At 43.1% G+C, this 15,171-nt stretch overlaps 1 protein-coding gene across 3 annotated transcripts in view; it reads right to left on the bottom strand.

The window, feature by feature from the left end:
* The window catches only part of BEND4 (BEN domain containing 4), a 33,173-nt gene extending 18,255 nt beyond the window's left edge, over positions 1–14,918 (bottom strand). For all 3 annotated transcript variants that reach the window (XM_017805781.1, XM_017805795.1, XM_017805788.1), the window contains exons 1-2: positions 14,528–14,918; positions 5,750–6,316 (exon numbers count right to left, since the gene is read on the bottom strand). In XM_017805781.1, coding sequence (XP_017661270.1) covers positions 5,750–6,316; positions 14,528–14,891 — 931 coding nt within the window. In that variant the 5' untranslated portion in view covers positions 14,892–14,918. The remainder of the gene's footprint in view (positions 1–5,749; positions 6,317–14,527) is intronic.
* Positions 14,919–15,171: the final 253 nt, after the last annotated feature.

Raw genomic sequence — 15,171 nt, 5'->3', positions numbered from 1 at the left:
ACAAGAGCCGAAAAGAGATAAAGCAAGGCAGCTGTGCATCTCATTTAAGTGATACTGTCACATGCTCATGTGGCTTTTATTTTTGTCTGTGCTCCCTCACTTCCCTTCACTCATTAGAAGGTACTCCTTCTTATGCTCCCTTTGAGCTCTGAAGTCTTCCCTGCTGAAGGGGTATTGCCCGTAAAAACCCCTCTACAATACACTTCTACTGCTGATAACTAACAAGGAAATCAAGGAGTCCCCAATGAGTGGGGACAGCCGTTTGAGTCACTAAAATGCCAAATGTTGACCTGCAAAGGGCAAACCCAAGTTGAGACTGGGGAGTTCATCCTTGCCAGGCTGAACTGCAGCTCCCCACAAAACTTCCACCAGGTCCTGCTCCCCAAGGAAGGCTAAGAAATCTGACCTCCCAAATTCTCATGAGTTTGTACCCAGAAGTGGGGAGAAAACAGATTAAAGCCCTGGTCTGCTGCAATTATATATCTCAGTTAGTTTTTGTATTCAGGCAGGTTTAGTAAAGTAAGCCAGCACCCGCAAGCAGCAAAGCTGTGCTGTAAATTCAAAGGGGTTCTCGTGCCAAACTCTGGGTGACTGCGCTCGAGGCTCTCTCTTCTCACAGTAACTTCAGACTTTGAAGCTGAACAGCAGAACAAGGCCACAGATCAGACCAAAACATCCAGAACATCAAGGGAAACCAAAGAAGTGGTTAAATGTGAACATCAAGAAAAAGGACCAAAAAAAAGGACATGAAAAAGTGTTCATCATAACCCTTGATGGCTGCTTTATCTATGCTGTGGCTGTAGTAGGCTCTTTGGAAATATGATGCTCTGAAAGTATAAAGGGGACTGGATTTCTAGGGAAAAGTAATATCTTTTATTAGATCATCCAATAGTTAGGAAAAAGAGTCAAGCCTTGGGCACACAAAACTTCCTGGAAAACTTGGCTGACTTTTTCAATTACGTTGATATTAACTCTACCTGTAAAACCCACTTTGCTTTGGCTACTTGCAGCCACTCAATGCTGTCTCTACAGGTGATCAGCTCTCTACATTTGAGGATGGTTTCCACCCCCACCCTTCTGCTGTTTACTGTAGTATGTTCTGCTGCTGGGCTAACGAGGCAAGAATAATCACTGCCTCGTTGTGCTTCATCTTACTTATTTATACCTTTTCACTACTTTCAGACTGGTTTGTCTAAAACCATGCAGCAAAGCTGGGACCACCAGAAGGCAAACTCTCACTCATGATTTTGAGCCTTTCCTTTAACCACCTGGAAATATTTTCTTCCTTTTAGGTCAAAAACTGCAAGAAAATCATGCTGACAATAACAAAGAACTGCTTAACATCCTGATATATTAGATGGTCTAAATCCAGGTCTTACATGCAGTTCCACAAATAGGTCTTTAATTTCATTATTGGGAATGTATCACAGCCCTAGTAATTTCTATACAGAGGCAAAAGATTAGGAGACACTTTTATCCTCGTATAGATGGATTAATTTGCTCTGTTCTTGATGGTCTCAAAACCTTAAAGAGCCAACGATAACCTTGCCAAACTCCTTCCAGAAATCATCTAATGATAACTGCAAAACAAGAAAAAATAACACACTAAATGAAAATGTTTCTCTTCAATTGAACTGAAACCTGAAAATGTTTGGTTAATGATTTTCCATAAAAAAATATATTGGGGAAACTGAAAAAGAAGTCATACTGCTCCAAAACCCAAAAACTGAAATATGAATTTTTCTTCATTTATTCTGTAGCTGTAACAATTAAGATTTCACACAAATTTAAGTATTATTTCAGTCAAATCATATCTTTTGAGAAAAAAACCCTTGACCCATGCAAAAACCAAAATATATGCAATATTTTACCCATGTAATTGTTTTTCTCCAGAGGTGATCTCCAAAGACTGATGCTAGGCTATAGGCAAAAAGATCCTACAGAACTGGAGGGCTTCTACAGCAACAGGACAGAGTCCTGAAAAGTGAAAAATCTTATTTTCCATGTCCAAAAGCTACAGGAAGATATGTCTTCTGTAATACTTGTTAAAAAAGAAAAAAAGTCATTGCCTTTACATCTGCTGAGGAAACACTCTTCTTCTCAGTAGCGTCTTTGTGAGCCTTGCTCTGCAGAACTAGAGGCAGAGATGTATAGCGGTAACTATTTTTAGATCGCAAACTCTCATGGATTTTAAAAGGGCTTTTGCATATGGAAAGTAAAAAAAAGAAATGCAAAGTATTTCAGGAAAAGGATAAAATGATTCATATTATACACCAGAAAGGAGGGGTTGGTGCTTTTATAGTCTGTTGAGAGGGTTGCTAGTGGGAGCCTCAGTGACCATGGGGACAGCACAGTGCACATCACCACTGCCCCAGAGGGTCTCCTGCCAGCCTCATCGAGCAGCTCTGGCCCAGTTCCCCCAAGGATGAGAAGGAAACCACTATGTAAAAAATATCCTGCTCTTTCGGTGGCTTGGTGGAGACAGTATGGCAGTATGGTAGCCTTCATGCCCATCTAGCTGCCTCCTCAGTTGCTTCTGCACCGCACTCATCTCCTTCCCTGGCCCTTTGGATGCCCAGCATGAGGTGGACAAATTCACAGGGAAGAAAGTTTGTCTTCCATCATGACTTTGATAGATGTGGGAAACACTCTGCAGAGGGCTTTCTGGCTCCCTCCTGAGGCATGCAACATCTTGATGGGCAAAGAAAAAAAGGGCTCAGAGAATGAGTGTTGCTCCTATTTACACACAGAGTTGGGCATTTCAAGTAACAGAAAAATTTCTGCTAGCTTTTTTGGTAGTAGAAGCTCACTGGAACAAAATCAGCACTAGAGACAAAAATAATTAGACATTGCCTTTAGTTGATTTTTGATTAACTTTGCTCAGTGGTGGCTGTGGGACTGCCTGAGGAGCTCAAACCTCTGTCCTACCACATAGCAAAATCTGAGGCAGCTTCTGTGGCTCTTACTGCTTCTCCAAACACGAGTCACTTCAGATCTATCTGTATGTCACCCAGACAGCAACAGATGCATCTGATGATGATTATTTGTTGGCAGATGAAGTCCTACATCCTTGCACATTTACTTTATCTTTGTCTGCTTCCTTTGATACACTGTTAACAAGGGGTTTCATTACTCCTGGGGCGTGTAAAATGACTATGATTATGCATGGTTATTGCTTTTAAAGGAGATGAAGGGTAACTATGATGACCCAGGTAAATAATGGCTGCTAAACTCAAGATTAATCCTAGCAAAATACAGGTGATCACAATGGGATTCAATTGACTAAGAACTAACGAACATGAATATAATTAATGCCAATCAAAATGGTCTTATGGAAAGTAGATCTTGTCAGACTAACCTGATCGTCATTCTTCGATGAGATTACAGGTTCACTTGAAAAAGCTGGGTTGAACAGTATAAGACACCTAGGCTCCTTAAGGGCATTTAACTTACTACCATGAGTTAGCTGATTGCAAAAGGAGCAACACACAACATCAGTAGACTAGAACATATATAGATTAGGAACTTGCTACTGACAACTCAAGTATTTGTCATTGTGGAAATCATCATTAATAGATGTGTTTCTAGAAAGGTTCAACAGGGTCTAACAACCTCATTACTGTTCAGCATTTCTAACCAGGACACAAAGTTAATTTAAAGAGAATAAAAAAAAATCTGGATGATACAGAAATGGAAGAATTGGCAAACAGTGGGCAAGCACGGCAGGCAGAGCAAACTGGAACACTTAGTACACGAACACCGCCAAATACAAAGTACACACATCTAGGAAGAAATGTGCACAGAATGAGAAGCTCACAGCACGACCAATAGTCAACTGACCAGGGCAACCACGGCTAGGAGAAAAGAGACTATTCACTGTTGATCAGGCAGATAGGATTGTGTTGTACGCATTTCCAGCGCCCAAATTTTAAAGAAATGATCAAAAGGGGAGAAAAGAACTGCAAAGAAGTATTCAACTCATTTGAGGAGTTTCAAGAAGCTCTGTTTGCTTTGTTTATCTAAAATGGAAATTAAGTCATTTTTCTGTCTGTAAGTACCTTCAATCAGAAGAAGTACCAAGACTTAGAGAGCACTTAATTTAGTGGAGCAAAGTATAAAAGTCAATGGCTAGAAGCTGATTTCAGGTAGTCAGATGGGGAAGAAGGCACATATTTTCACCAGTGTAATTAAGCACTGGAACCAAGTGTCAGGGTAAGAGGTGAAACTGCTGCTTACCAGTGTCTTTTAACTCAGGACAGGAGGCCTTCTGGCATACTACTTGAGTCAAATGTAAATTATGCTTTAGTCAAAGTCAAAAAGATTACCGCATTCAGTACTGCATTCAGACTGAATGAAAGCTGTAGGTCAGATTACAGATCCTAAATGATCATTTTTGGTCTTACACACCTGAAGCTAGGATGCAGCAGGACTTGAAGTGCACACAATTCCCTTTGTCATGCAGTGTTTCCAGATGATGTACTAATCACTACTGAAACCAGTGAGAGTGCATGTGTTATAGTAACTCTAGATTTTGGGAGGGGTGAGGGAATTACTCTAAATTTTGTGTTTTCTCTGCACTGAACAATGCTTCTTATGGGATTTGTCTACACCCCTATGGACCAATGCCCAAATGAAAAAGACAATGTGATATAAATAATGCATAATACATCACTGATAGCTAGGGAGAAGAATTATGAAGACTGCTGCTTGCTTTTTGCTCAGATTTTTCAACTGCCCCCCCATAATGGGGCAGTAGTTGGTTACTGCCTTCTTTCTGCATAGTTAGCAGATTTCAAGTATTTTCTCTCTTGCAGCCCATGCTGTATTACACGTTTTTCTGCCATTTAGAGATTAGTTCATTTAATTTTGCATGGATCTACCCTAAGCACCTCAAATTCAGGTAGCAAAGGTGCAGCTCTCTAGTGTTTATACATGTCAGAAGTGTGTTGTATGCTTCTTTTCTTTGCTAAATTCCAATTTGCTTTTAGTATCGCTATTTGAGGTGTATTTTTGCCTGTGCTGAAAGTTGAGAAGATATGGGTCCAAGATACTTTGCTCTTATCCAATACCACTGGTTGAGTATCTTGACACATCTTAACAGTGAGAAGTCCTAGGTTTAAAGGGCAAGAGAAGCTTTTTGCATAGGGGGTTTCTATTAGATTGGATGTTTCTGTCTTCTTCCTCTCTCTCTCCCAGTGTCATGCAGGTAGTGCTGAACTGGAAAAATTGTTGTTGAGCTTTTTTATTAGGTTTTATTTGAAGATGAATGGGAGGAGATGTATTAATCCTTCTCACTAAGCTAACAGCAATTTAAGAGATACTATTCAAGTTAAAAGCCAAATTTATTTCAGGTAAAAGTATGGATGTACCTTTGAATAGTTTCCTTAAGTAACCAAAAAAAAGAGGTCCAAAAGGGAATTAATCTTATAAGCTGCAATGTTACTTAAAGAACAAGACAGATAACGAGTTATAAAAGCATATGTTTGAAATTACTGTGACAAATCACCTGATATGTGGAATTTGAGATTCCAAGTACATCCCTGAACACAGCTCACTAGTCTATGACTCAAGGTTTATAGGGATGAGTATCAGCAGACAATTTTCCACTGGGCACAGATATAGGAATTTTGGCTGGAGACAAATTCCAGTGTTCGAAATGACTTAAAAAATGACTAGAACTTGCAACAAACTATTACCCAAACTATTTTAATCACTGATTGGCAACATTATATGGCAAGAGATTATTTACCTGGAATGCTCTCCAACTTTCTACGAAGTTCCTCATTTTCTTGTTGCAATGAAATTACCTCCTGTTCTAGCTCTTGACACCGAGGGCAGTAACCTTCTTCTTCTTCCTCCTCTTCCTCCTCTGGAAGTGTAGAAGACGATGGATGACCATGAGATTCCGATGTTGCTGGAGATGTCCATCCACCTAAAGTGTGTACTGGAGAGGTTGAAAGTGGATCCACATCTGCCAAATGGCTAAAATCACTTATTGATGAGGTGTTCTGAGAAGGGAAGCTCCCAGAAAGCAAATAGTTCTGAAGGGAATCAGTAAAAACTCTCAGAAAGGCTGAGGTTTGTTGCTTCTTTTGCATATACTGCATCTCTATGTCTAAAATGTCTGATGTCTGACTATGGACCATTTTCCCAAGCTGACATTGCTCTTGTCTTTCACTATAATTTGGGTTTTCCTGCTTTATACAAGAAATCATGGACTGAGAGTGATTGTTGTCCAGTAGTTTTCCACCACAATTTAAGAGACTTAGAACCCGGCTGCATTGTTGGGCAAAGGCATCCAGAATCATTCGACTCTCTGCAACAAAAGAAAACATGAATCACAGAAACCTAATGCAAAAGGTTATGCCAGGCAGTAGCAGCTAGATGAATGTACACAACCGTTTACAGTAGCATGCATTTTATTTCTGAACACATTAAAATTATGGCTTCTGCTTTAATACTTCTGCAACACTGTGATTTAAAACAATCCTGACTTTGTTTCTATTTTGAGAGTGCCCTTGTGCCCTTGCTGTTAATCAGAAATGCACTGTGATGATAGACACAGCTTACTGCCATCTTCTTTCAGAGGGATTAAGTCAGGAAAATGGGGAAGAAAATACAAATTCCATCCAATTTGCTACAAGTAAAATTTCAAGTAAGTACTTTTCTGAAAGACTATTTCAAAATGCTGGAGAGCATTGTCTGTACATATTTGCAGGACTTTGCACCACATTTTCATCCTCTGCCCTGTTCCTCTCCAACAAGGCTTCCAAGCTTTGTTTTTACTCCTTTTTGGTTTTGCTGCAGTTGTTTGACATTGACACTTCACACAACCCACACCCAATTCTATGGACTCTGCTTCTGTTCCTTATGCTTTAGGTTCCAGATACGTTCAAGAACAATCCAAAACCCCATGTGATAAGCAAAAAACCCTCTTCTTAAATAAAGCAAAGACATCAAATGTACAACATGAAGCTCCTCTGGTCAGAGGAGGAATTTTTTCTGTCCTGCTGACCTCCTATGAGTTTGTGGGCAGGCCAGTATCACACAGTGGGCAGCAGTGTGAAGTTCTTCAAGATGCTCTGGATACGATCGGGAAAATCTACATGGAGATGTGCAGCAGTTTCTGGAGACAGCAGCTCAGCTCTGGAAGCAGGATAAGGATGCTGTACCTAGTCAGCCATACCTCTAATGACAGGAGGTCAGCAACAGGGAGCAACAGCAGCTACAAGCTAAACCTACATAGTACGATGATCTATTTCTGCAATGTCTATGTATATAGCTCAAGTTGCTGTAATGCTTCTTGGACTCAGAAAGAAAATGACCAAGACATATGTGATATGACTTGTTAGGTTCCCCAATAAAAATAATGTCTTCTAAATTTTTTTTAGCTTATTCATAGCTGAGTTCCTCTAGGTGTCTAAACAGATGTAACTAACATTTTGCATATGAAAAAAAGATTGGTGGGTTAAAGTGTTGCCAATTTTGGAGAGCACTTCTCAGGCAGCCTTGGCTTTTAGAAAGTGATAAATGCATTTACTTTTGAAACCTGCCACAGATGCATGAGACTAAGCACCCCAGATCTTCATTTATCTTAACTTCATCAGTAGAGATGAAAACATAGCCTCATCACACTGATAACACATAAATAACAGAAACATTCAGAATTCAGGCCTTTAAGAGGTGGTATTTCTCACAGTACTTCTTCACAATCCAGAAGATACACTGTCTTGTGGAAAATCTACTTCACACTGAGGTTAGTACAGCTGGCCTGAAGAATATTTGAAACAACACTAATTTGTATTTGCACCATCTTCCAGATCTCTGCAAAGAGGACAGGGCTGAAGCAGCATACAAATGCTTTCAGTCTTGAACACAGTCAGAGGAGTCCTCCCTGGCACAAAACCCGAGGATGTGATCTCCTGAGGACTTAACTCCAAGAACAGTGATGTGAGGTGGACAGAGCAAGCCCAAGCCCAGTGCTGGGTCATGAGGCTGCCCAAGGCCAAGCAGGGATTGCCCAGCCTAAGGCCACTTTAAGCGTCCTTACAGTCAGCCTCCTGTGCTAAAGAGCCATAACACATCCCTGTAAATGGGCTCAGATGAACCAGGGCAGATTTCTCCAACACACCTTTGGTGCAAAGCATGCAACACCCTCTGTCCACACTACAAACTCCAAGGAGCCAAAATGCACAGGCACTGCCACTCCCTTTGCAAGTGGGTGCCAGTAAGGTGCCAGGTGCTCTGTAGCCTCCATACCTGCTGTCTGTCCCTCTCTTTTACTGCACTAACGTAAGGCCAGCTGTCTTTAACTCTTACAATGCAAATAGCACAACAGATGTAATATAAACTAGAAGAACGGAACCCCAGTGACATGGCAGCTTTCTAGCTGGGATCTGATAAACCAAGGGAAAATCAAGAAACTGAAGCATCACTAACAATCTCAAGTTGTGCTTTCTTTGCCTTATTTCTTCCCACATTTCCCTTTAAAATTATTACAGGATGATATCGATTGGAACTTTGCATTCCTACTACAGAACAGTTTTTTCATTAATTTTAATCCTATAATCTGATTCCAGACCTAAAATTGTATTTCCTGTTTGTATTTTAATCATTATTGTTCCTGTTGACAAAACAGTTACTTGTTCTTTGCATATCCTTGTTACAAGGGGACAAAATATGAATGAAATAATAGAAAAGGGATTAGATTAATATAAGAGATGTTGTTCTACTATTATGGTTTCTCCTAGAAACCAGCAAAAAGTAACCTGACATTCAAAATACTAGTTTTGAAGAATGCTGTAATACACACTGACATCAGTAAAGACGAAATTAATTATTAGTTTTGTTGTAAAATGTAATGCATTAGGCACATTCCCTGTGATAATGGCTTAAAATGTAACTGAAATTTTATGCAGAAATGACAGTATTGATTTAGTCTTCAGTTCAGTATCTGATCTACTACAAAGACACAATAACAGCAATTACTGGTTTTTTTTCTTAACGTCATCCCATACTCAAAGACATAAAAATGAGAGTCATGACAAAGCAGGGCTAGGTCACAAATATTTTTTTTGTGGGTACCACTGGGCAGCAACAGCGAGGGACGCTCTCAGCACACATTCTGGAAACATCTGGCTCTGTGCTGAAGTGGGTAGCACTTTGAAGTGACTTCTACACCAGTTATAGTGCATGCACCCACAGTTTTAACAACCCTAAATGATAACTACAGTTATTTTTGTGATGGAGAAAAAATAAAAACAAATGCTGCCCATTTAGCATATATTGTAGAAATTGGGATTTCAGCTTTTACAGACTGATTGTAATTAGAAATGCAAGCACTGTGCAACATCTAATCACTTAAGAAATGACAAAAAGTTGTTTTTATGTGATTACTACTGAATAAACACCAATATATAATTCTTAATTGATTTAATGTAATGTATGTATTTTCTATGAAAGTAGGATTCTATTGAAATCATTGCACTGGACTAAAACAGGGTAAACAGTTTATTACAGCCTTATTGTGATATTCCTTTCCCTTATTACCATGCTCATCAACCATGTAATTCTAATGTCCCAGGCCCCACAGTATTTAGTTTTACAGAACAGAACTTCTATTGAGTTTAACTAGACATTTGCCTGAGGGTGGACCTGCTGGATAAGGCCCATAAAGCACTAAGAGAGCAGGATTAAATTGCTGAAAGTATAAGTATTCGTAACTAGATTATTTGAGACTACAAGCAACCAGAAGATACATATGGCAAATCAGGTATCAACTCCCAGATACAGCATTCATCTTTACATCTTTTTCTCATTGATGCCGAACTATGGGAGCCTCTTAGCTATTCAACTGCCAGACTGAAAATAGGGTTTAGTAAGAGCAAATGTCTGAAACTCAATCTGATAATTTACACTAATGCATCAGAAAAGATGTCTGGAAAAATTGGCAGGTATAACTTCAGCTTTTCCTACACCTAAGTATCTTTTCAATACTTAGACCAGACAGCTTTATTAATAAGGCATTGTGTTTGGTCTCAATGGCTCTGGATTCAAGTTGTGGCTTTTCCACAGTTTCCTTGGTATCCTTGGGCAGCTGGTTTAAAAAGTCATCTTTGTAACCATTGAGTGGCTATGAATACCATACATTCTTCCCTGCAGGGAATGTATTCATTGGTATTTAATTTTCAGCAAGATTGTGAAGTCCAGGTTCCTTAGCAGTTTCAATCATCTCACTCTTCACCTTAAAGTGATTCAGCCCTCTCACCTGATTATTTGCATTTCTTGATTTGATTATAATCATATTTTTATTAATTGAGATCCTGAGGCAGCAGCCTTGAACACCCCAAAGTAGGCTTTATCTAAGCATAGAGACTTTATCATTATGTTTTTAGATATGACCACTGCTGTAAATATCTACACTTGGGTCACAAAACCGAGACCATTTGACACCTCCCATGACTACGTGATGCTTTCTTGTGCATTTTGCATAAAGATCACTGAGATAGTCTGGCCATTTCAGTACTGATCTGACAGATCTACTTCCAGATGAGGGCTTCTAGCTCCTCAGTTAAGGCCAAAACAAGGATCTTCACCTTTGCTGTTCATTTAACAAACTGTTTTTCTGTCTTGGCAGGACAGAGCTTTATCAACTGGTCATGTTAAATATGCCAGGTTGCTGGCACCGGTAATACCTCTAAGACAACTCTGCTCTTCCTTCTCTGCTTTCCATGAAAGCCCACCTTAAATTTTAAGCCCCAATGTAAGGTCTACATCACGCTTTCCTAAGGAAGATGAGTTTCTTTGGTGGATTACGACACTATTTAACGTACATGCTACCAAAGACAAAGATACGCATTGTCTTCATAGCAGAAAAATAATCAGAATAAAGAATTAATGTTTCTTGTAAGAAAACGGGGCTTTGAATGCACCCATATGTGTGGCTCACAGCAGCAGCAGCGGTCAAAGTAACCACTATTCACTAGAGGAGAGAGAAGGGTTGTGTTGCAGTGCAGCATTTCTCGTAGCAAGATGACATTTCTCAGGCATGACTTTTCCCTAGATGATGGGACCTCAAGCTAGATTTTTCCTTGCTGTGGCACTGGGTGGAGAATACCTGCTTTTCCTCCTTTCCGTCTTCCTGCAGTTCTGATGAAGTCTGGAAGTGAGGGTAGTCTCTTAGAGAGGGACTGAGGAAGAAACCAGTCACTCTTGGAGAGAGCTGTAACCATTAGGAAAAGCTGCAAAAATATGGAAGCATCCTTACTTGTGGCTGTGTTTGAGGTGCCTGCTCTGGAAAGCAAACTTGGAGCTCTGAATCTCATGGGGCCAGAAATGCGATGGCTGAAGATTAAGAACCAACTGTGCTAAGTGTTTAAGTTGCTGGCACAGTTAGGCATGCCAGTAATGGTGTTTTACTAGCCATACTGCTCACTGTTGCCTGCACAGGTGAAGGGTATCAGCAAAAAATCTCTGAAACTGAAGTGAAATGGGTGTCCCTACAAAACCATGACCTACAGCACTCCACTCCTTAATTCAAGTGTTTACATGCCAAGTGCCAGGGATAAGCTAATGGGAAAACTGTAAAAGTCATGGATGGTGACTGCCTTGTGGAGAATGGACATGCAGCTGGACACCTGCTAAGAGAAGGACCTGTCCCTCCCTACAACAGCCACAACTTGAGATGAACCTCTGGCTAAGAGGTGTTCTGGGCCTCTGCCCCTTCCTCCTGTGGGAAACCCAGAGATGCTGGGCAAAGTGTAGAGTGACCATGCATGGAACACATGCAAATGGTCCCACTCCTCAGGGGAAAAACCCCAGCTCTGCCTCCCGAGAGGCATCTTGAGCTACTAAATTGGCTCACACATTTGTTAAGAGGACTTCAAGGCTCTGGTCAATGTGAGTACTTCACATACTGGGACCCCACAGCTCTGGGGCCCCAACTAGCTCCTCGCTCAGCTTACCAACACTATGTCTCCTCCAACAAAAGGTGCATAGTATTACTCCATCACCAAGCAGGAAGGATCAGTGCATAGCTCAGGAAAGCACCTTTACCTCTGGGATTACAATACCCAGGAGGTCTAAACCTTGCCTCTTGCTTTATAGAATCACAGAATATTTTGGGTTGGAAGGGACCTTAAAGTTCATTTATTTCCAAACACCCTGCCATGGGCAGGGACACCTCCCACTAGACCAGGTTACTCAGAGTCCCATTCAACCTGGCCTTGAACACTGCCAGGGATGGGGCATCCACGATTCTGGGCAACCTGTTCCAGTGCCTCATCACCCTCACAGTAAAGAATTTTTTCCCATATATCTAACCTAAATTTCCCCTTTGAGCCCATTACTCCTTGTCCTATCCCTACAGTTCTTCTTCAAGAGTCCCTCTCTGGTTTCCTTGTGGGTCCTCTTCAAATGCTAGAAGGCTGCTGTGAGGTCTCCATGCAGGCTTCTCTTCTCCAGGCTTAATAACCCCACCTTTCTCAGCCTGTCTTCATAGGGGAGGTGCTCTAGCCACCCTACCTTTGTGGGCCACCTCTGGTAACAACTATCAGCCTCTGGTAAGAACTTGTACAAAATCCCACTTCCACACACTGTAACAAGTTTTTTGGTTTGTTTTCTCCTGTGCTGTTTCTCTTGGTACTTAAGTCTGAGAAAAGGGCATGTTGGGACCCATTTAAGAACCAAAAGTAAAAGTAAAGCCTGAATGTACAGATGAAGGGGCAGGGACTTCAAAGAACTTCAGTGCACAAATAGCAGTTCCTCAACTATCTCTTTCTTTAGCACAGGACTGAATCAATGACAAACTCTGCAGTCCACTCTAGTGCCTGGTCAGTACAATGTACACAGGCAGAAGAGAGTCCAAACTTCTGCTCACCAAAGCCCAGAGGGCTTTGCTGTGAATATGGTGTTGTATGTCATCTACCAGACAACTGAATGTTTTCCATGGTGTAATCTCCTTTTGTAAAGAAATGTAGGTGTTACATTTATCATCACTGTTTTGATTGTGAGCCACATAGAATACCTAAGTACCACCACTTGGGCATTTCAAGAAGTAGTTTCATGAAAAAAGATGACCTTCTGCCACAGATCACAGAACTATGCGTCAGAGACGTGAATTTTCAGGCTAATCTATTCAAGTATTAAACTTTTTTGGTAAAGTACTTGAATTATTTGTAACAAGACATGATAAATTCCTCCAGTACACGGCTGCTTCTAAGTGAAAACAGGCATTAAAACATAGCCATATATCCTATTAACTAGCGTATCTCCCTGTTTAGTAAGGAAATGTCATCACATTTGTTACAAAGGCAAACAGCAACATACCAAAACAGGATCCAATTTTTCTAAATAAATAAATCAATGATGTGTCAAAAATTAACAGATGAGTTAATATACCCAATGTTATCAAAACCAGATGGTGCTTCATAATATTCATCCTGTTCAGTCAAACCCTGAATATATTCTGGACCATCAGTATATAAAATAGGATGCTGCTATTTGTGATGGCAAACAAAAGCAATCATGCCTGCCAAGCACATACTATAACAGGCAGCATTTCAGCTCTGCTAGACAGAAAGTAATTAGAATGCTTTTAATGTCCAAAAGAATGATGCTGATAGGCTGCCACAGATGTGTAGATTTATGAATATTTATATGGTGGTTTATAGCTGACACTTTTATCAGTTGAAGAAGATAAAATATCTGCCTGACTCAAAAGCTTGACAGTCAGGTTAATAAAATCTCATTAAAGAGAATGACCTATGCAATTATATAGGATTTATTGTAATTCATTTTTGATTGTACTCTGCTTAAAGATGCAATTTCCCATTTCCTGATGCCAAATTTAGGTTGCATATCAAGATCTACGTGGTTTTTAACTCCAAGCCATCACTAGAAGAAAGATACACGTTCAGCATCACGGTATCTTACACCTTTGAAGGAAAAAATAAAAATAATTTGATCTCCTGTTCCTCGCTGCATCTTACGAAAACGGTGCAGGCAAGCAGCCGATCTATTTTCTTTACGTTAAAATCACCACCTCTCCATCAGCAGCCTCTCCATTACCAGCAGCTCCTCCGGCAGCCGGCCCCAGTCTGCCGCCCTCCCCGGCGGAGCGGCCGGCCCGGGGTTTCCCCGCCTGTCCGCCCCCCGCCCCGCCGGCAGCGGTGACAGCAGCGCTCCCTCCCGCAGGTGCGCACGGCCGGCGGCGCCCGCCCTGCCAAGTCCTGTGCGGCTGTGGCACAGCCCTCACCGCGACCCTTCCCTGCCCGCCCCGGGAACTTCAGCCGATGCCCGACCGACGGGCGGACACAGCCGCCCGTCCCGTGCCCCCCGCACCCAGCCCCGGGGCGCCCGGCGCCGCCAGCCCCCAGTCGAGGGACCCAGCGGGGGTCAGCCCGCCGCCGGCCGCCCGGGAGAGGGGCGTGCGCGTCGGGGAAAGGGGAGCCCGCAGCCCCCCTCCCGCTCCTGCCTGCTGCAAAGTGCCCCGCGAAGTTGCGCGGCGGAGGAGAGGAGTTGCGGGTACCTGCGCTCAGCTCCGCGCCGCCGCCCCCCGCCGCCGCCGGGCAGGGGCCGTAGCGGCCCGAGGAGCTCGGGGCCGGCGGTGGCGGGCGGGGGTGGCCCTGGGCAGCGCCGGGGGCGGCGGCGGGGCGAGCGGGCCCGTTGGGGAAGGGGCTGTGCGACGCGTAGGGCAGCGGCTCGGCGGCGTGCGGAAAGGGCTGCCCCGCTCCGCGCCCGCGGGGCACCTCCACCATGGTGGGTCTCTCATAGCGCTTGGCCAGCGCCGCCCGCTTCCCGGGGAAGGTCTTCAGGACGCTGTAGGGGCCCCGCTGCTTGTAGATTTTGGGGGTGCTGGGCCCCTCCTCCGCCGGCTGCATCTCCTCCTCCATCCTCCGCCGCCTCCCCCGGCGCGGCGCGGCCCCGCTCCTGGGCTGTGTCTGCCGCCGCCGCGGCTCGTCTCTGTGGCACGGCGGAGCCCCGGCGCGGCGGGGCGCCGGCCTGATTGACAGGCGGCCGCGCCAATGCCTGGAGGGAGACGGGCGGCGACCGGCAAGTGTTTAGGGTAATGTCTGCTAATGGCAGCGGGGTGGGAGGCGGGCGCTGGCGGGGCAGCCACCGCCCCCGGGCCCCCTCCGCGGGGCAGGTGAGCCGCAGAGCGGGGGGCGAGCG

The sequence above is a fragment of the Lepidothrix coronata genome, unplaced genomic scaffold, assembly GCF_001604755.1.
Source record: "Lepidothrix coronata isolate B3197 unplaced genomic scaffold, Lepidothrix_coronata-1.0 Scaffold0, whole genome shotgun sequence".
NCBI lineage: Eukaryota > Metazoa > Chordata > Aves > Passeriformes > Pipridae > Lepidothrix > Lepidothrix coronata.
Note: the sequence above shows the minus strand (reverse complement) of the source record. Positions and strands in the feature narration are given on the sequence as shown.